The sequence below is a fragment of the Nyctibius grandis genome, chromosome 6, assembly GCF_013368605.1.
Source record: "Nyctibius grandis isolate bNycGra1 chromosome 6, bNycGra1.pri, whole genome shotgun sequence".
Lineage (NCBI taxonomy): Eukaryota > Metazoa > Chordata > Aves > Nyctibiiformes > Nyctibiidae > Nyctibius > Nyctibius grandis.
The window spans coordinates 1,317,669-1,338,907 of NC_090663.1; the positions used below are offsets into that span (position 1 = coordinate 1,317,669).

Here is a 21,239-nt window from a genome sequence, read left to right on the forward strand (position 1 = left end):
AAGATAACGCTGCTTAGCAGGATCACCCAAGAAAAACAATTGTCTCTTTACCAGAGAGGACAAGGGCAAAACTCCTTCCACCCGTTTACAACCAGAGGCAGCTCAGCCTGTCTAAAGCAATGGGTACAGGTGGTACTTCAGTACTTACCTAGCTCAGGAGGTAGGAAGACTCCAGGAAGACTCCAGAAATTCCTACAGACCTACTGGCCACTAGCAAGACAGAGTGTTAAGAGGAATGAGAAGTTAAGCACAGTGTATTTGAACCAACCCAAGAAATTTCCTATCACAAAGGGTGTCTGGTTCTCAGCAGCAAACCAAAACTGATCACGCTGAATCCTCACCCATTCAGAGGGTAATAAGTATTTGTTGATAATTACAGACACTTCCTAAGTAGATTAAAGTCATCATTCTTAAGCAAGGAGACCTAAACGCAAGTTGAAAAATGTTGTATCCAGTTGAGGACTCAGACTGAGAATCCCACTTTGCCATTCGTGTCCCTCAAGGAACATGAAAACATCATGTAGAAATTTCACGTCCTTCTCCACACGTATTGCATCTGCTGCACGCTACAGCTGAATGTCCAAGAGGCCCATGAAAAACAGACACTTTGTACCACTTTCAAACAAGTCCCACAACAGAAACGACCCTGGAACATTTGAAAAGCAAAATCATTATGTGGATTTATCCCACTCAAGACTTGGATCATTCACCAGAAGCATAAATGGCTTCGAGCAACACAGAAACTACTTCAGCAAATTTGCTTTCCTTTGGAGGCAAGAAGCAAGAGAGCGATTTTCTACAGTGAAGATGTCAATGAAACTCCAACGCTGGGCACCAGCTCCACGAATTCCTTGGGCTTAGGCACACTCCACTTTGCCCAGCCAAAACCCAGAAGCACAGCAACTGTTCGCTTGGTTGCACAGGATGATTTGAACCACGTGAAACACGCATGTGACAGAAGCTTTGCATCCACAGAATCACAGAATCAATCAGGTTGGAAGAGACCTCTGGGCTCATCGAGTCCAACCATTGCCCTGACACCACCATGGCAACTAGACCATGGCACTAAGGGCCATGTCCAGGCTTTTCTTAAACCCCTCCAGAGATGGTGACTCCACCACCTCCCTGGGCAGCCCCTTCCAATGCCTAATGACCCTTTCTGAGAAGAAATGCATCCTAATGTCCAACCTGAACCTCCCCTGGCAAAGCTTCAGGCTGTGTCCTCTTGTCCTAGCGCTGGTTGCCTGGGAGAAGAGGCTGACTCCCACTCCGCTACAACCTCCCTTCAGGTAGTTGTAGACTGCACTAAGGTCACCTCTGAGCCTCCTCTTCTCCAGGCTAAACACCCCCAGCTCCCTCAGCTGTTCCTCGGAGGTCAGACCCATCCAGAAGCATGACTGCTGTTAGCCAGCAGCTTTGCAAAAGTTTTTGGTGTTCATCGATCACATTGGTCATTAGACATTGGAAGGGGCTGCCCAGGGAGGTGGTGGAGTCACCATCTCTGGAGGGGTTTAAGAAAAGACTGGACATGGCACTTAGTGCCCTGGTCTAGTTGCCATGGTGGTGTCAGGGCAATGGTTGGACTCGATGATCCCAGAGGGCTCTTCCAACCTGATTGATTCTGTGATTCTGTGTGACTGATGCGAGGTGGAAACCGTGCCTTAGTGCCTCAGAACCAGGCATTTCTGTGCCTCACAGCTACTTTGCAGAGTTTTCAACGTCTCTATACACACACAGTTCTCAATTTATATAAAACAAATGTATAAACACGCTGGAAGAGCCCTTGAGAAGAGCTGGTAACAAAAAAAAAGTTGTTCCCACCATAAGTCAAATGGCAGAAATCATCGGACAGTGCTACAGAAGTCTTCTGACATTCAAATGTACAGTAGGTTTTAATTATATTGCAATAAAAAGCTATATACATGGGCATTTTTTCTGATTTACTAGATCGCTTCTTTAAATTATAAGCCAAGCTGTGTTTTTAACAAAAACTTTTTGGAAAAAAAAAATAATTAAAAATAGAAACAGCACTGCAGCAAACATTTGGAAAATTTTCGGAGTCGATTGTTTATTGGGACTCCAACTGATTTTAATGAAAAATATGGTTATGATTTTAAAAAACAGCACTTTTATGTTTTGCATAAGGAAAGTCCCTACAATACAACCTCCAGGGCACTTTTAAAGAAAAAAAAAACTCAACTGGTCGCAGGGCTCTCTGGCCAAAAGTCCTCCTCCAAAACCAAAAGATGTGGGTTGCAAACTATTTCAACTATCCACAACAAGTGAAACTGGATGTAGAAAAGTATGTTCTCAACATTTACTTCTGTTTATGGTGAAACTGGAACCAGATGACCCCTAACAACATATTGTGTGAACGGGTAATTAACCAGCTGCAGATGGAGCCCAACTGCTGATCATTTACATTCGCGGCGCTGATCATTTCCATCCAGCTCAAGGAGAAGGTCAGCTGGGGGGTAATCTGGGATGGTCCCTCCCATCCGAGCCTCCAAATTCATCCCCAGTGCTGCAGGCTTGATCCAGCCAAAGTGTCACCTGTAGTGCACAGCTCCGGGGAGAGATGGTGGCTCGGTGCAGGACATCTGCACTTCAAGAAAGATGTTGAGGTGTTGGAGCGAGTCCAGAGGAGGGCGACCAAGCTGGTGAAGGGTCTGGAGGGTCTGACCTACGAGGAACGGCTGAGGGAGCTGGGGTTGTTTAGCCTGGAGAAGAGGAGGCTCAGAGGTGACCTTATTGCAGTCTACAACTACCTGAAGGGAGGTTGTAGTGAAGTGGGAGTCGGCCTCTTCTCCCGGGCAACTAGCGATAGGACAAGAGGACACAGCCTCAAGTTTCGCCAGGGGAGGTTCAGGTTGGACATCAGGAAGAATTTCTTTACAGAAAGGGTTATTAGACATTGGAAGGGGCTGCCCAGGGAGGTGGTGGAGTCACCATCTCTGGAGGGGTTTAAAAAAAGCCTGGACATGGCACTTAGAGCCATGGTCTAGTTGGCATGGTGGTGTCAGGGCAACGGTTGGACTCGATGATCCCTGAGGTCTCTTCCAACCTGGCTGATTCTGTGATTCTGTGATCTCACTGGCTCCGGGTGCAGGACATTTCACTGGGGCTGTGCTGGTGGAAGAGAGGTTCAGGTTCTTCTCCCATGGGTGGCTGTTGCATGTTGGTTCTCCCATACCAACGTGCAACAGGTTTCCCTGCCTCAGCTCCACCGTCGCAGCCCTCTCCTGCTCGCTCCATCACAAATGTTATCCTAGTTTGGTTTCGTGTTGCTGTGAAGGTAACAGGAAAGATCTCCAAGTGCCTCTAACTGGACTTGGACCAGCCTGCAGTTATGTTGCCTTCATCTTCCACAGTACCTTGGGCTTTCCTCCACTTCTCCAGTTCATTCATATGAAATTTCCACCTTCCTACTAAAGGCAGTGCCTCCTCCACCAGCTTTGCAGAGCACACACGAGGCAACCCTGTCTTCTCCTGTCTCACCTAGAAACTCACACACGCTGCTCTGACATGGACCACAGCACTTCCGAAGCCAGCGTGAAGGCAGCATTTATCTTTTTAAAATCACTCCTGAGCTAACGTGGCACTAACCTTTGGGATATAACACACCACGTGGTAGCCTTAAGCTTTGCCAGGGGAGGTTCAGGTTGGACATCAGGAAGAATTTCTTCTCAGAAGGGGTCATTAGACATTGGAAGGGGCTGCCCAGGGAGGTGGTGGAGTCACCATCTCTGGAGGGGTTTAAGAAAAGCCTGGACATGGCACTTAGTGCCATGGTCTAGTTGACAGGGTGGTGTCAGGGCAATGGTTGGACTCATAGATCCTAGAGGTCTCTTCCAACCTGATTGATTCTGTAAGTTCAGCAGGAGCTGAGGTTGTTCAGACATCAAAGGGCTGGAGGTGATGCCCCTTCACTACAGAAGCACCATCTGCTAAATGCCAATAAAGCCCTAAAACAGCATCCCCTGCGCTAGTGTCCATTTGGAAAGAGGTTTTAACAAGCAGCCATGTTTTATCCCACTTTTTTTGACAGCTAAAGTGCAAGTCACCATGACTCAATCACAATTCTATATGCACCCAAAACCCATTTAAATTAGCAATAAAATAGCACTGCCAATAGTACCTATATACACGTATGTATACATACACATATCTATACACACACTTTAAAAAGGGCCAGTTTCATCAAGCTGAAAACAATTACGAGCCAAATCAGTTGGGAAAAAGAACGTAATCAGAAAAACATGAAGACTAATTGAAAATTGTTTAAGAACATTTTAACTAGATGCTCCAAAAGCCACAATCCCACAACTGAAAAAGGCGGCGACGCGAGTTAAAAGGCAACCTGGCTCAGACGGAAGTCAAGGAGGCTATAAAAAAAAGAAAAAGAAAAAGGGAACATGACAAATGGAATAAAGAGAAAAGCTCAAGCCAACAAACAGAAATCTGGTGTTAGGATGTGGAGATAGCTGATATGGGAAGCAGGAGGATACGTGAAGGAATCAATGGCTGGTTAAGCTTATCAGTGATTTCTTTAAGTACATTAAGGGTAAAGCAGTCCAATGGATTGTTCCTCCAGCAAATGGGTATTTTTTCCCTGTGGAAATGTAGAAGTGGAAAAAATTTGTTCAATAGTATCTTATTCTGCACTGCTCAGGGAGGTCATTGTATCACAGACATGCAAAACACTCATCCTCTTGCATTGCCATGCAATGGAACAGCAGGAGGATAACAAGCCATTTTTAGCTCAGTAGATAGTACAATTTAGATGTACAAGCATGGAAATATTGTCATGATGTCTCCTAATACACTGCATTTACTTCTGGTGTCCAAATTCAAGAAGAACTGCTCTGGTTTTACATCCCAGCAGATGACCAGATTGGAAAATCTGGAGTTTTCCCAGTGGGAAGCAGAACTTGACTGATTTCTTCCACCGCAGAGGTTAGTGAGCTGTAAGTACTCAGCCAGGGAACTCGGGTTTGCAGTTTAGTGCCACAAAAATCAATCCAAGTTTTCAAAGAAAGCCAAAGGTAGACTAGAAATTAGGTCCGTGTTATCATCAAAGAGAGCGATCAAGTGAATAGACACATCAAGTGCAAAGTACCTTAATATTTGGAGAGAGCAGAAGACTGAAGAATATCTTGGCAATTATTTTCCACTGAGTGTATCTGCAATCCTTTAGGAAATGAAGGAAACAAACATTAAAAAAAAGAGGAAACAACAACAAAGCAGAGAAGAAAAAGAGGCAACAAAAATTCCTGAAGACTGGAAGTAAAGAGCACAGAAACCTCCCGACGACACTAAACGAAGGTATTTGCACAACCAAAGACAACAACCTTCAAGGGAATTTAAAGGGAAATTAAATCCACAAGTGATACACCTGGAAGGACTGGTCAGGGGACGCATTGAGGAAAGACTGGAAGGTTAGGAGGGGACAGAAAGGTGAAGTACCTGCCTGGGCCCCAAGAGAGCAGCGAAAGCTGAAGGAACTGGAGTTATGAGAGATGAGAGCAGAGCACGACTCAAGTGTCTGGGACTTTTCACAAGGGCATGGAGTGACAGGACGAGGGGGAACGGTTTGAAACTGAAAGAGGGGAGATTTAGATTAGATCTTAGAAAGAAATTCTTTGCTGTGAGGGTGGTGAGACACTGGCCCAGGTTGCCCAGAGAAGCTGTGGCTGCCCCCTCCCTGGCAGCGTTCAAGGCCAGGTTGGATGGGGCTGGGAGCAACCTGGGCTGGTGGAAGGTGTCCCTGCCCATGTCAGGCGGGTTGGAACTAGATGGTCTTTAAGGTCTCTTCCAACCCAAACCATTCTATGATTCCATGAAAGTGGCTGGTCCAGAGTTACAACAGCTGAAGGGTTATAGAAGGGACAACATGGGTTGCCCAGCTCTACAAGGACCATGGAGATCCATTAGCACCTATCTACAAATTACATAAAGCGTGGGCCACCAGAATAGGATGAACATGGCACACGGACCCAAAGGGATGAGGAGCATGGAAGGGATTTCTCTTCAGAGCTGTGTTAGGTAGCAGTTTTCACAGAATTTCACAGAATCAACCAGGTTGGAAGAGCCCTCTGGGATCATCGTGTCCAACCATTGCCCTGACACCACCATGGCAACTAGACCATGGCACTAAGTGCCATGTCCAGTACATTCAACTACCATTGCAGAAATGCCACATTTTCCAAGCCTATGGGACGAGAAAATCAACTGCATCGTACCTTGAATTGTTTCACCACCTTCAGTAAATGTATCTGGAGATGTCTAACACCCACCGTGCACTGTCTGGGGGTTTGCTCTGTTGACCTTTCAGATTTTGTGAATGTTTAAATGTAAACTGCAATCTTCTTGCTTAAAATGAACTTTTCCTATAGAAAAACTGTTGTCCTTTAAGCTGCCCAAACACCTTGGTCTGGACTGAGAACAAGCAGACAACCCTTAAGCCTGGAAATGGTTGGTTTGAGGGGAAAAAATGTACATATATATATATATATATAGTAACAAAGAGTGAAAATTCAGAGAAGGGCACCAAGACTATGTCTCATCCTTAATGGTACTATTTGATACCAAGCAATGGTAATAATTCAACGAGAATAAATAATATGCCAGAGACAACCAAAGAAATACTTTCCTAGTAAGCCAAACTGTGGCGTGTACGATGCTGCCCTCTCCCCCCAAGGTCAATCCTCCTCCGTGAGTCAGAACTTGATTCATTTTCCCGTAACACAGCAAGTTTAACAATCCAAGAATTTTCAAGTTTCATCAAAATCCATAAACACATTTTATTCTACCCAGAAGAACATTGAACTTGGCGGGACAGAGGACCACAGCGGTGGCCCCTGGTCAAGAAAAATCCTCTTTTGAGGAGTCAAAACATCTCCCAGGAGTTAAATGAAGTAGGTCTGGAAAATGGGCATCTACTCTACAAATATTCTCCTTTGTCATAAACAAAACAGCCATAAAAAGCTCATAATTATTCCACATTTACATTAACAGCATGTTAAAAACATGTCATCCTATTAGGTGAGGGAAGTTATCCAGATCAGACAAATTGGCAAACTGAGGCACACGCGGATTAATAACTTGCCCAAGGCCACCCAACGAGTGCTATCAGAGTCAAAATCAGAACACCAAAATCCTTGGCTGCCGGAACTGAGCTCAACTTGTTTTTTCTTTAAACTCTTCTTTTTTTTTAATTTGGTCTTTGCCACAAGAAGAAAAACATGAAGTATGAATCTACTGTTCTTATAGGCATAAAATTTTAAGAGATCACAGTCCTCAGGTAGTATGACATCTTGAAGAACACAGACGAGGAGTCGTCCACTAATTAATACCTACTTCAAGGTCAGTAGTTGTGGTTGAAGTGGAACATAAAGCTTTTAGAAAAAACAAGTCGTTCTGATTTTAAAGGTTTTCCAAGGATGATGCAATGTCCACCACAAATCTTGATGGATTGTGCCAGTAGCTTATTACCTCCACTCCCACACCTTTACCCAGCTTTGACCTTCACCATTGGATCTTATCAAACTTTGGCTGCTTACTTTAGAACAGTAGCTACTATCAGTGTTTCCTAACAGACATCCAGAGAAGCAGAGGTCACAATCCTCCTCTTTGATAAATTAAAGACATTCAGTTCCTCAAGCCTTGTATCATAAATCCTGTTTTCTAACCCTTATACTGATGAAGTTTCAAATTGTCACATCTTTGTACAACAAAACCATGAATATTAGGACAACCTCTGTATAAAACCCTGATGCTCAACAAAGGCAAATATTGTGTTGCATGAAGCGACGCTCTGCAGGTGAAATAAAATTAACACTTGCCAGGAGTATGTTCAGTCATGCTCATGACATGGCTCAGTTGCAATCTTTGCCTGAACTGCACTGTTCTACATCCTACAAGGTGCAGCAACTGGGAAGGACAGGTCAAAAGATGATTTAAAAATTTTATTTAGAAGATGACACTCCAAGCAGAGGTGTTCTCCTCTACTTTAATTTGTCAAAGAAAAAACTACGTCCCTCTGTTCCCATATGAATTCTGGCCATAAGAAAGCTCATTCCTTTAGGACACCCTAAGGTCCACTGGAACTCATTTCACGTCAAAGATTTTTCTTTATCCCGTCCTACCCAAGCACCCTGTGTACCCAGAGGTGTCTCCAAAGGACTTGAGTGCCTCTAACTTCTACCTTTTCCTTAGTATACCTGTAAAACCAGCCCACCATGTCCTTTAGCAGCTCATATCAACTTATCTACCATGTTCTTCAAAGCTGCTGGGACCACCATGATGGGCTGAAAACAGATTCCCTGGTGAAAAGCAATCAGAAGCAAGACATTTAAGACCCATACATGACTAGAAGGGCTTAATAGGAAGAAATTCTTTGCTGTGAGGGTGGTGAGACACTGGAACAGGTTGCCCAGAGAAGCTGTGGCTGCTCCCTCCCTGGCAGCGTTCAAGGCCAGGTTGGATGAGGCTTGGAGCAACCTGGTCTGGTGGAAGGTGTCCCTGCCCGTGGCAGGGGGGTTGGAACTAGATGATCTTTAAGGTCCCTTCCAAGCCAAACCATTCTGTGATTCTATGATTCTAACATCCATCTCATGTGATAACAGAAGACTACTGCTCTGCAGGAGGAAGACTTTTCCAGTTTTTTCTTCATTACAATAAAATGAGCAGTAATTAGCCATCCCAACAAACCATTTAATAAGGGGAAAACAAGCTGAATGTGACCTAAGCAATCTTATACTATTATACAGAAGATGTGGCAGTAACCAACAACACCAAGCCTAAACCAAACAGAAGGAAACACGTGTAAAGATCTTATTCAGCCTCAACACATTCCAGATTAACGTGACTATGGGAGTTGGACAAGTCTGTATCCATCATTAAAGAAAAGAATCACAGAATCACAGAATCAACCAGGTTGGGAGAGAACTCAGGGATCATCGAGTCCAACCGTTGCCCTGACACCACCATATCAACTAGACCAGGGCACTAAGTGCCATGTCCAGGCTTTTCTTAAACACCTCCAGAGATGGTGACTCCACCACCTCCCTGGGCAGCCCCTTCCAATGCCTAATGACCCTTGCTGAGAAGAAATGCTTCCTAATGTCCAACCTGAACCTCCCCTGGCCAAGCTTGAGGCTGTGTCCTCTTGTCCTATCACTAGTTGCCCGGGAGAAGAGGCCAACTTCCACTTCACTACAACCTCCCTTCAGGTAGTTGTAGACTGCAACTACAATCAATAGCTTCTGAAAAAGTGCTCAAGATCTGGTGGGAAGAATACACACCAGGTGAATAAGTAATCAATTTTTATTTTCCCTGTTCACTTTCCTTCTTTCCATATCTCCAATTTACGAGACATCCCCAAATCACACACCTCTGCTTCAAGTTAAGTCTGGAAAATTTTTCACAGGCATGTGTTGAGAACAGATCACCAACCCCGTGCACATTCCCAATATCACATATTCACGTGATTTTCCAGTCGAAAAGACTGGACATGGCACTTAGTGCCATGGTCTAGTAGCCATGGTGGTGTCAGGGCAATGGTTGGACTCAATGATCCCAGAGGGCTCTTCCAACCTGGTTGATTCTGTGATTCTGTGATACAAAGTCCCCACCAAAACTAGGCTACAGCGATTTTTGGGAGCTACCACCCAGCATTCAGTGACCTGACCTGCAGTTCACAGTTGGTCAGCGCTTCTGATAACCAACACTTTCCAACTGGGTTTTACTGAGGTTTCCAACCGAACTGTAATTTTCCACATCTTCAAAGAAACTAACCCTTCTTTGTGTCCTGGATGGCCTTCAAAGTTTTTATTCAATTTTATTTCTACATTCTCTTATATTACTCCTCCTCCTAGGATGGCAAGCGGATTATTTTTCTACGACCATTTTTAGTAATAAGCGGCAGGAAACTTAAAAGCTATCACCTAAAATTAAAAAAAAAAAAAAGAGAGAAAGAACAAAGAAAGAACGAAAAGAAGAGGGGAAAAGGAGAGGAGAAGGAGAGGAGAAGGAGAGGAGAAGGAGAGGAGAAGGAGAGGAGAAGGAGAGGAGAAGGAGAGGAAAAGGAGAGGAAAAGGAGAGGAAAAGGAGAGGAAAAGGAGAGGAAAAGGAGAGGAAAAGGAGAGGAAAAGGAGAGGAAAAGGAGAGGAAAAGGAGAGGAAAAGGAGAGGAGAAGGAGAGGAGAAGGAGAGGAGAAGGAGAGGAAAAGGAGAGGAGAAGGAGAGGAAAAGGAGAGGAAAAGGAGAGGAAAAGGAGAGGAAAAGGAGAGGAAAAGGAGAGGAAAAGGAGAGGAAAAGGAGAGGAAAAGGAGAGGAAAAGGAGAGGAAAAGGAGAGGAAAAGGAGAGGAAAAGGAGAGGAAAAGGAGAGGAAAAGGAGAGGAAAAGGAGAGGAAAAGGAGAGGAAAAGGAGAGGAAAAGGAGAGGAAAAGGAGAGGAAAAAGGGGAAAAGAAAAAAGAAAAAATAAAAAAAATAAAAGAAAAAAGAAAAAAAGAAAAAATAAAAAGAAAGAAAAAAAGGAGAAGGGGAAGAAGAAAACCTGTTAGACAAAATCAAGAATTCCTAACTCAGTCTACTGTCGGTTGTGAGAGTAAAACAGATGTCTAGAAATCAAGCAGACCATAATTTCTAATCACAACAGTGCAGGAATGTATTTCAGATGAAGCTTTTTTGAGGGTTGGGGTTGGTTTTTTTTAAGTGTGCCTTAAGAGAGAGCTGAAGTGATGAATGTTGCACTCAGACGAGCAGCTCTCAGACTGCATCTCGGGATATTTTCCTAGCACCAAATGAAACAGAAAAATCCTCCTAAACACAGTGAAATGGAAGAGAAAAAAGATGACCACGTGCTACCAAGATATAAAAAAAGCCTACAAAATTCCAGCTAAAAAAAATAAAGAGTAATAAGACAAGAAGCGCCTTCCAGACTAGACTTCTGGTTTGCAATTGCAGATATTAATGACATGCAATTAACAAATCAAGAACTTTACCCCTTAAAAGAACTCAGATATTCATCTGAAACAGACCCTATAGTCAGATCAGGGGTTTTTTAATTTTTGGTGCTCTTTCAAGATACTGGATATATCAAGTATCAGTGACTTATTCCAACACCTCATCCAGTGCCTTGAAAAAAATTGATACATCTCCTCCGCTTGCTGGTGGCGTTCATAGACACACAGGACCCTAGTCCATCATGTAACCTTATTGCAGTCTACAACTACCTGAAGGGAGGTTGTAGCAAAGTGGGAGTCGGCCTCTTCTCCCAGGCAACCAGCGATAGGACAAGAGGACACAGCCTCAAGCTTCGCCAGGGGAGGGTCAGGTTGGACATTAGGAAGAATTTCTTCTCAGCAAGGGTCATTAGCCATTGGAAGGGGCTGCCCAGGGAGGTGGTGGAGTCACCATCTCTGGAGGGGTTTAAGAAAAGCCTGGACATGGCACTTAGTGCCATGGTCTAGTTGACAGGGTGGTGTCAGGGCGATGATCCCAGAGGTCTCTTCCAACCTGATTGATTCTGTGAGAGGAATCCTCATGGCCAACAAGAAGGCAGCGAGAGGAGGCTGAAGGCATCCTCCCACCTGAAAAGGCGTTGAAGGAACCAGAGCAGATGTGCAAGGCAGGATGAATTGTGCAAACCATACAAAGTTTGCAAGCTGAGAGACACTACGGACACACACAGGTGTGGAAATTAGATGTTCCTACTGTTGCAAAAGCCCCTCACAGTCGAACATTGCCCCTTTGGTCAAGTATTTTGCAGTTGTCTTATGGAAGCCATAAGCGTGTGCTGTGCCATGTGCTGAGCAAAGCACATAATTCTTTATCATGGCTTACTAGAAGAAAAAACCCAACAGAGTAGAGGCCCAGAAGGGCCCCTGAGTCATGTCCAGTTAAGGCAGCTACCGCACACCAGCTGCTTCGGCACAGACCAGCCCTCAGCCCTCCGTACAGGAAAACGCTTACTCTGCAATTTCTCCCTTTCAGACACGGTGAGGAATGAGGTCTCCTTCCAAGATCTGCAGCACAACCAGCCAAGAAGGGAGAGCAGTTTTGCTGAAGGCCACATAATTATTTCCTGGTAATTATCCTCATTCCCCACTCACCGGGCTACACCAACATCAGTAGCTTCAACCTCACAGCCAATAAATAAAACCTTTAGTAACAGCATTAAAAAGCGTATCTCAAGCACGGGACTCTCCGGTGGGAGCTTACCTCTCCACAAGGTGTTCTCTAATCTTTACAACAAACCCGCTGAAGTACAAAACCTTACCCTGGAAACCTGCACCAAGGTCCAAGGGCTGAAGACAAAGCAATTACACAGAAACGAAGCAGGTCCTTCACTGTGACCCACAGCAAGAGAGGCCCAACGTAGCACCAGGGACTTCTGAGCCACTGCAGGTCTTCAGGAGCTTATTCAAGAACAAACGAATGGAGTTTTCACTTCAGCCTGATTTTCAGGATCTTGGAGGGGCATCTCTAATGCCTGGCAACCTAAGACAGTATTTCCACAGATGACATTATTGCCATCTTTGGAGAAGAAGAGGCTCAGAGGTGACCTTAGTGCAGTCTACAACTACCTGAAGGGAGGTTGTAGCGATGTGGGAGTCGGCCTCTTCTCCCAGGCAACTAGCGATAGGACAAGAGGACACAGCCTCAAGCTTCGCCAGGGGAGGGTCAGGTTGGACATTAGGAAGCATTTCTTCTCAGCAAGGGTCATTAGCCATTGGAAGGGGCTGCCCAGGGAGGTGGTGGAGTCACCATCTCTGGAGGGGTTTCAGAAAAGTCTGGACATGGCACTTAGTGCCATGGTCTAGTTGACATGGTGGTGTCAGGGCAATGGTTGGACTCGATGAGCCCAGAGGGCTCTTCCAACCTGATTGATTCTGTGATCTTTTATACCACATGTAGAAAAAATTTCTCAACCTGATGTGAGCGACCTTCACCTTCTACAGCTCTGAAGTTTTACATTTCCCCAGGCTGTTTCTTGCCCCCACTTGTGTCCTACCCTCACCACACCACAAATTCTGCCAGCCACAAAGCAAATATTCAAGTGGTAATTTAGGAAGACATCAATTAAACTAATAAGCATCAACAGGTCTTTAGTGGCCTACAGACAAGTTCTTGGATTTCTGGGTCATGTAAAACACGTTGGTGCCTCCCTCTGAATACAGAGAAGAGAATAGTGTCCGTAATGGTTATTACAGTCTCAAATATCCCACCCATTTACTCAAAACTAATGTTGAACTTGAGGGATCATGGCATACAGGGGCACAGTTCGATACACAGACATTAAATACAGCGAGTTTCAAGTCATCGGTGATTACACTGAAATAATGCCAGTTGTATACAGCAAGGTAGCAAAGTCAGGGCAACCTTTTAGAACATCGTGTTGCTCAAAGAAAAAATGTCTGGAAGCCACAGAATGACAGAATCAACCAGGTTGGAAGAGACCTCTGGGATCATCGAGTCCAACCATTGTCCTGACATCACCATGGCAACTAGACCAGGGCACTAAGTGCCATGTCCAGTCTTCTCTTAAACACCTCCAGAGATGGTGACTCCACCACCTCCCTGGGCAGCCCCTTCCAATGCCTAATGACCCTTGCTGAGAAGAAATGCTTCCTAATGGCCAACCTGAACCTCCCCTGGCAAAGCTTGAGGCTGTGTCCTCTTGTCCTAGCGCTAGTTGCCTGGGAGAAGAGGCCAACTCCCACTTCACTACAACCTCCCTTCAGGTAGTTGTAGACTGCACTAAGGTCACCTCTGAGCCTCCTCTTCTCCAGGCTAAACACCCCCAGCTCCCTCAGACGTTCCTCATAGGTCGGACCCTAAGTCAAAGGTTTAGCTAAAGTCCCAGAACAAGGAAAAACACATGACTTCCCTTAAAAGTTCTTCTTCTAATCCACTGCCTGATGCAACCAACTGCAAAGAAATTGTGGACCAAACACTACATAATTTCCATACAGCTATTTTTACCTTCAAATATTTGGAGTATGACAACTGTAGCACCTCTCATGTCTTGTTTTGTTTTGAAATAGCAATTCCTAATGACTTCCCTTAGGTTCCCCCCAAGCGCCGTTTGCTGCTGCTCTGGCTTTGCCGACATAAAACTCACATCCAAGATGAGGTGATGTAGGATGCTGAAGGAGCCGGCTCCAAACTGTTCCACAGAAGATGGCATCCAGCACAGAGGCTGCTCGTCCCCACCTCACACTGATTTCTACGGTGACACACTACTTCTCTCCTCTTCAAGCATTGTTGCCTTCAGCTCCCAAATGCTTTTGTTCCCAGGTCCTTTATGGACCTTCCTTAATGGAAGTTCACCTTGTAGGTAGGTTATTACTCCTTTTTCCTCATTTCATGGTAGCAAAAGTAGACAAGTGTTATCTGACATCTGTGCACCACAGAGATCATTCACTGCTGTATTAATTAACGTGTAATTATTTCAAATACTAGTGGCAATGCACTAGACATAGAATCACAGAATGGTTTGGGTTGGAAGGGACCTTAAAGATCATCTAGTTCCAACCTCCCTGCCACAGGCAGGGACACCTTCCACCAGACCAGGTTGCTCCAAGCCCCATCCACTTTATCTCTGGTCGCTGCTGGAGTAGCTTCCTTCAGCTTTCCCATTTACAACAGTCCCTGCAGATTTGCTCCACCAGCAGTTGCTGCCTTCACAGATGCAACACCACAGACACACACAGCAACTTTTCATCAGGTCCATGTGAGCAACTCCTCACCAAGAGTCAACACTCCAGAGAAGAAAAAAAAAAAACCTTAATATGTGAGCTGCAATTCAGGCACAGGATGAGGAATGTTGGCAGGACAAGACCTCATTCTCCATTTGCAACTCATTACTTCTGTTTTTGGACAGCACAGAGCCTCGGCACACCAGACCCACCTATGGAACCCAGCGTAGATCACCACTGTCAACGACTATCAGCCTGGTAGGCTTGTGCACAGCGGGGAGGTGACCATAAGCAGCAGCAACACTGGAAGAGAGCAGTGAGGGCACCAACACAGCATATTTTACCAAATCGTGAGAGTCTGCATTAAGTTCTGGAAACCTTCCTGCCTGGTTCAGCTTTCTGTGGCCAAACAGACCCCATAGCACATATATTTCTATTTGCATCTTGGTATTTGGCAACAGCAAGAAATATTTCGTAGCAAGAAGACAAAAAAAAAAACCCTCTTCCATTCACACTGAAACATCTACTGGACATCCCTGTGGGCCTAATTCCCAGAACACTGAAATCCAAACCTCCAAATGGGAAAAATATACTGATTACCTGCCAGTAACCTCAAGAGTGGCAAGCCAAGACCTTAATAACAGTCTCCGTTACCATCTGGCTACCACACAGTAACTGGGAACATGTTATTGTTCTGAGTTTGATTTACTCGTCAAGATAATTGCTTCAGTATTAATTAGATGTTCCTCTCTGCAGCTGCACAGATAGCTCACGTGGATGATTTCCTGATTGCACGGTACACACTTCTCTTGAAGCAGTGGGCACAGCATGACCTCTAGAGCCAGGGCTGTCTGTTAAACACTAAACATTAACATTTCAGAGCGTAAAAACCTGAATATGTATCACGAATTTGAAGGCAAATTAAAAGTATGACTATTTACACACTCAAAACAGTTAAAACATTGTTGGGGACAGTAGGGGAGAACCACCCCACCACTGACCCAGGCTCACAGAATCAGAATTCACAGAATCAATCAGGTTGGAAGAGCCCTCCGGGATCATCGAGTCCAACCATTGCCCTGACACCACCATGGCAACTAGACCAGGGCACTAAGTGCCATGGCCAGGCTTTTCTTAAACACCTCCAGAGATGGTGACTCCACCACCTCCCTGGGCAGCCCCTTCCAATGGCTAATGACCCTTGCTGAGAAGAAATGCTTCCTAATGGCCAACCTGACATTAGCAAAGCATTTGGTGCTGGAGTCACTACCCCACACACCCGCTTCACTGACATCTATGTCAGCGAAGTTCACCAGCACACGACTACTTCTCAGCTGAGGATGCAAGGGCATTTCATGGTCACACAGCTGCACAGAGCCACCAGGAGAAAATCCACCCAAAAGCTCTGCTCAAGGCAATCCAGAAGGACCGTCCCCATTTGCAGCTACCTGCTGCAGCCACGTCTAGAAGATGCTCAGCCGATCATACCCACTTCTACGAATTAATCAAGTCAACCATTGGTGCAGCCACAAAATACTTTATTACTTGCTTTTTCAGCTCTCACCAAACTGTAACAAATTTTGGGCACTGTCCCAAGCCTGCCTCAAAAAAGTACAGGACACTTCATGTGACATTTATTTTTAAGTTCTGCAGCTTTATTTCCTTCAGAGAGAAAATGAGGAGTATGTCAAGATCTTCCATCTGGAAAGCTCAGGTCAAAATCCTTTCCACATTCCCTTTCTTCTCAGAAAGGGTTATTAGACATTGGAATGGGCTGCCCAGGGAGGTGGTGGAGTCACCATCTCTGGAGGGGTTTAAAAAAAGACTGGACATGGCACTTAGTGCCATGGTCTAGTTGACATGGTGGTGTCAGGGCAATGGTTGGACTCGATGAGCCCAGAGGTCTCTTCCAACCTGATTGATTCTGTGATTCCCCTGGCCACATCTCAACCTCTTCTTCTTCTGCGTTCAGCATATGACCCAGTTTGGAAGAAACTAGAGGACCCAGAGAGCCCAGAGGTTCCCAGGAAGAGAGGGAAGGGATTGTCCTGCCACGGATTATACTGCTATGTTGTTAATTACCTCGAGCCAGTTTTCTATTGAGATTACAGGCTGCGACATTGCCATTGTAACCTCTGAAGTCTCTCCAAAACCTTCTTTCACTGTTGCTAACTTAGCGCTCTTGGTCGAATCCCAAGCTGTGGAAATTTGGGCTGTGTTTTGATCAAAGCCCTCCTCGTGTTCCGTGCAAATTTCAACAGTTGTGGTCGCTGGGTTCCCTCGCCAAGCTCGAGCCGTTGCCTTTCAACACCCGTTGCTCCCTGCGTCTCTCAAGGGGTGATTAGGCACGGCTCTCAGGCGAAGCTGGTATTTAAAAAGTCGTTTGAAGGCCTGGGATAGGGGTTTACATAATAATCATGAGTTTGTTTAATTAGGCTCTGCAAAATGTTTCAATTTTAGATCAAACCATTCAACTTTTTATTCCCCTGCTCAGAGATGTACTCTATCTGGAAGGAACTATGAAAACTGAAAAAATTACAGAAGAATGAGCTCACAGAGAACCACTTCAGGACGTTCTTCAACCCTCCAAAGATCCCCATATCTCCACACGCAGGGGCTCATAGAATCACAGAATCACAGAATCAACCAGGTTGGAAGAGACCTCTGGGATCATCGAGTCCAACCATTGCCCTGACACCACCATGGCAACTAGACCATGGCACTAAGTGCCATGTCCAGTCTTTTCTTAAACCCCTCCAGAGATGGTGACTCCACCACCTCCCTGGGCAGCCCCTTCCAATGCCTAATGACCCTCTCTGAGTAGAAATTCTTCCTAATGTCCAACCTGAACCTCCCCTGGCAAAGCTTGAGGCTGTGTCCTCTTGTCCTATCACTGGTTGCCTGGGAGAAGAGGCCGACTCCCACTCCACTACAACCTCCCTTCAGGTACTTGTAGACTGCACTAAGGTCACCTCTGAGCCTCCTCTTCTCCAGGCTAAACACCCCCAGCTCCCTCAGACGTTCCTCTTAGGTCAGACCCTCCAGACCCTTCATCAGCTTGGTCACCCTCCTCTGGACTCGCTCCAACACCTCAACAAGTCAAGCTTTTTCACTGTGTTACTGTCCAATGCAGCATCTTTCCTTAAAGGCAGGAGTCCAAAGCAAGACACTCCAGGGAAAGTCTCTTTTCCCCTCGGCATTAAGACCTAGATAAGGTTTCTACTAAAAAAAAAAAGGTATCAACCATACTTGTGGCAATTTTATATCAATTTGTGCGCACACGTTGAACAGCTGAACACGCAGGGCTGTGCTGGATGGCAGCAGAGATGTGGCTTCCGTGCTCTGAGCCTGTCAGTGCTCCCAGGGACCAGATTCTGATGATATTTTAACAAAGGAAAGACGATTTCCCAAATACACTCCGGAAGCTGACGCTACAACTGCTGACAGAAGTATCTGTCTTCTTTAAAAAAAAAAGATAATAATCTAGAAGAGCTTCCAATCGTAAAACCACCTCTGCATTGACATGGCAATCATCAGAAGACCTCCCCGAACATGGGAAGCAAACCAATCCCTCCTGCAAGAGTTCAGTCTGGGTAAAACCGAGAAGCATGAGGAAGTGTTAATGCCTGAGAGGTGATAATAACAGTTGTTGGGTAGAGAAGCATTTCACAAACCCTCTTGAACACGCTAACGGGGTATTGCAGGCTCGACCCTCTGGCTGGACACGTAGCTACACTCTAGGAAGGGATCCAAGCTGTTCCACACTTCTACATGTCAGCAAAAAGATCAAATGGCCAACGAGGCCGATTCCTTCCCCTGGCCCCAGGGAGAGGTTATTTCTTCTGCAACATCAGTTTTGAATTCATCTCGCCTCAAGCGTGCTGCAAAAACAGCAGGAACACAGCTGATTTACCCAGGGACAGAAGCAGCAACGGCGTAAACATCAGGTAAATAAGGGCTGGAGCTTCATTCATTGTAGGAATCACAGAATCAGTCAGGTTGGAAGAGCCCTCTGAGATCATCGAGTCCAACCATTGCCCTGACACCACCATGGCAACTAGACCATGGCACTAAGTGCCATGTCCAGGCTTTTCTTAAACCCCTCCAGAGATGGTGACTCCACCACCTCCCTGGGCAGCCCCTTCCAATGGCTAATGACCCTTTCTTGTACACAAACACCAAAATGGCACTGCATTCGTCACAAGCAGGACAAGAGCTACCCAAAATGAATGCTTCTGTTCAAAGCCAATGAATACTGGGTTCTCTCCCCATGGCATCTTCTTCTGGACCAAGCTAAGCCCTGAATGAGTTTGCCTCTCTTCTGAGCCAGCATTTGGTACTGAGGTCACTCAGCCTACGTCACTACGGCTGTGAAGATGCAAACCAAATTTGGTTGGGTTTTGTTCAATTAGATGGAAAAAAAGAAGATCTGACAAAATCTCAACCTCTACCAATGGATACAAGTGTAGAACACACTGAGGACAACAGGAATTTCCAAACTGGTCTCAACCTAGCACGGAGAAGCGTCCCTTAAGGTCTAAAGTCAACAGTCCCAGTTGGCCCCAATATTACTGGGATTATTCTTACCCTTCCATGAGCAGATTTCTGTCTTTTAACACCCTTTGAAGACAACGACAAAACCAGGTAGCACTAGTCTTCCATGCAGACCCACAGCTGAACTTCCGATGCATCATGTATGCATGAGTCTAAGGTACTCCAGACACAATTTTAAGTTTTCTGTTCAGAGTCTTGAACGGATAAATTATTCAGCCACGTTCCTTGAAGATGCACAAGGAGCACCCATGAGATCAAACAAGCTACTGCAGATGAGAAAATAAAGCTGCTATCCATATGCATGAAGAAAGAGCCCTCTATAAATAGCAAAGTAGGAAGTTAACTCTCCTTTAGGAACATAATTTATATGAAGTTGGTTTTGTTCCCAACTTCAGAAGTGAGAAATAGGAGGAGGAATAAAAATTTATTGCAATCTGACGTAGCTGTTGGACGGCAGCTTTCATATCTTTGCATTCCCAGAAGCTGCTTCACATGAGAGAGTGAGCTACGGCTCCAGAACCCCGGCAGAGAGCACAAGCTGCAGAGCAGCGAAGCGCTTTCTACAAATGAATACGCTCTCAGAGCTCCTTGACTTCATTTTGCCCAGGTCTGTTTGCAGCCACGTTAAAAACCGACAGGTCAGGAGCTGCGAAATAAGATATACAGCAGAGAGCAACTCCAGCCCTCTGCTCAGCGCCTTGCACCCGCGCAGGCTCCCTGCGGCAAATGGTTGCGTCCCGCTGCGCTTCGAGCCATCTCTTTAACCCACCAACAACCTCCACTCTTTTTTAGATTGCAAACCTCCCAGTTATAGACAGACAAACTCAGGCTGTGCAAAGCTCTCCTGAAGCCTTCAAGGAAGAATGCCCGTCTGCCCAAGCTTCCCACCACTCCATGAGAAAAATCACAGAATCAACCAGGTTGGAAGAGACCTCAGGGATCATCGAGTCCAACCATTGCCCTGACACCACCATCTCAACTAGACCATGGCACTAAGTGCCATGTCCAGGCTTTTCTTAAACCCCTCCAGAGATGGTGACTCCACCACCTCCCTGGGCAGCCCATTCCAATGGATAATGACCCTTGCTGAGAACAAATGCTTCCTAATGTCCAACCTGAACCTCCCCTGGCCAAGCCTGAGGCTGTGTCCTCTTGGCCTATCGCTAGTTGCCTGGGAGAAGAGGCCGACTCCCACTCCACTACAACCTCCCTTCAGGTAGTTGTAGACTGCACTAAGGTCACCTCTGAGCCTCCTCTTCTCCAGGCTAAACACCCCCAGCTCCCTCAGCCGTTCCTCGGAGGTCAGACCCTCCAGACCCTTCACCAGCTTGGTCGCCCTCCTCTGGACTCGCTCCAACACCTCAACACCTTTCTTGAAGTGCGGGGCCCAGAACTGTTTTAGGGAGAGAGCTCCCAGGTCAGGGGATTTTTTTAGTTACGGAGCTCACCTGCTGTGAGCTTTGCCAATCACTTGTGTTAGCAAAGCTGAGGTACTTGAGGTTTCAGAGGATACTTCATCTTGCGGGGTGGGAAGCTTGTCTACTGCTACTTGGCAGTTGTCATGCGAAATGGAAGGAGAGGACGTGGCTGCCTACACGTTGAGTAAAGAGCAAGAGGGACGTGTCCGTCACTGCTAAATACCAAGTTCCTGAACGATGGGGAACGCAGCAACATTTGCTGGTGGGAGCAACATCAAATTGAGTTTAGACAAATGCCTGGAAAGGACTAACAGCTGGGGAAGAAAAAAAAAAAAGGCAAAACAAACCCCACAAACCTTTTGACTAAAAAAGGCAGCCAAGAAGTAAGCAGAGAGCCAAAAATCTGCTAAACACCTTGCTGCTCTTTTACAGCAAGGCTACTGTCTCGCTCATCACTTCATAGCCAGAGGCAGCAGAGACTGTGGGAACAGTGAGCAAAAACCCTGACATTTGGGTTTGGGACGATGACCTCGGTATCTCAGCTTGTGCATTTCCACGGAA

At 45.7% G+C, this 21,239-nt stretch overlaps 1 protein-coding gene across 5 annotated transcripts in view; it reads right to left on the reverse strand.

The window, feature by feature from the left end:
- Nucleotides 1–21,239, reverse strand: part of EXOC6B (exocyst complex component 6B) — a 362,323-nt gene that overhangs the window by 219,272 nt on the left and 121,812 nt on the right. For 3 of the 5 annotated variants that reach the window (XM_068402991.1, XM_068402989.1, XM_068402988.1), the window contains exon 7: nt 5,120–5,191. The exons of the other annotated variants lie outside the window; for them this stretch is intronic. In XM_068402991.1, the coding sequence (XP_068259092.1) occupies nt 5,120–5,191 (72 nt within the window). The remainder of the gene's footprint in view (nt 1–5,119; nt 5,192–21,239) is intronic. 5 annotated transcript variants of the gene reach the window in all.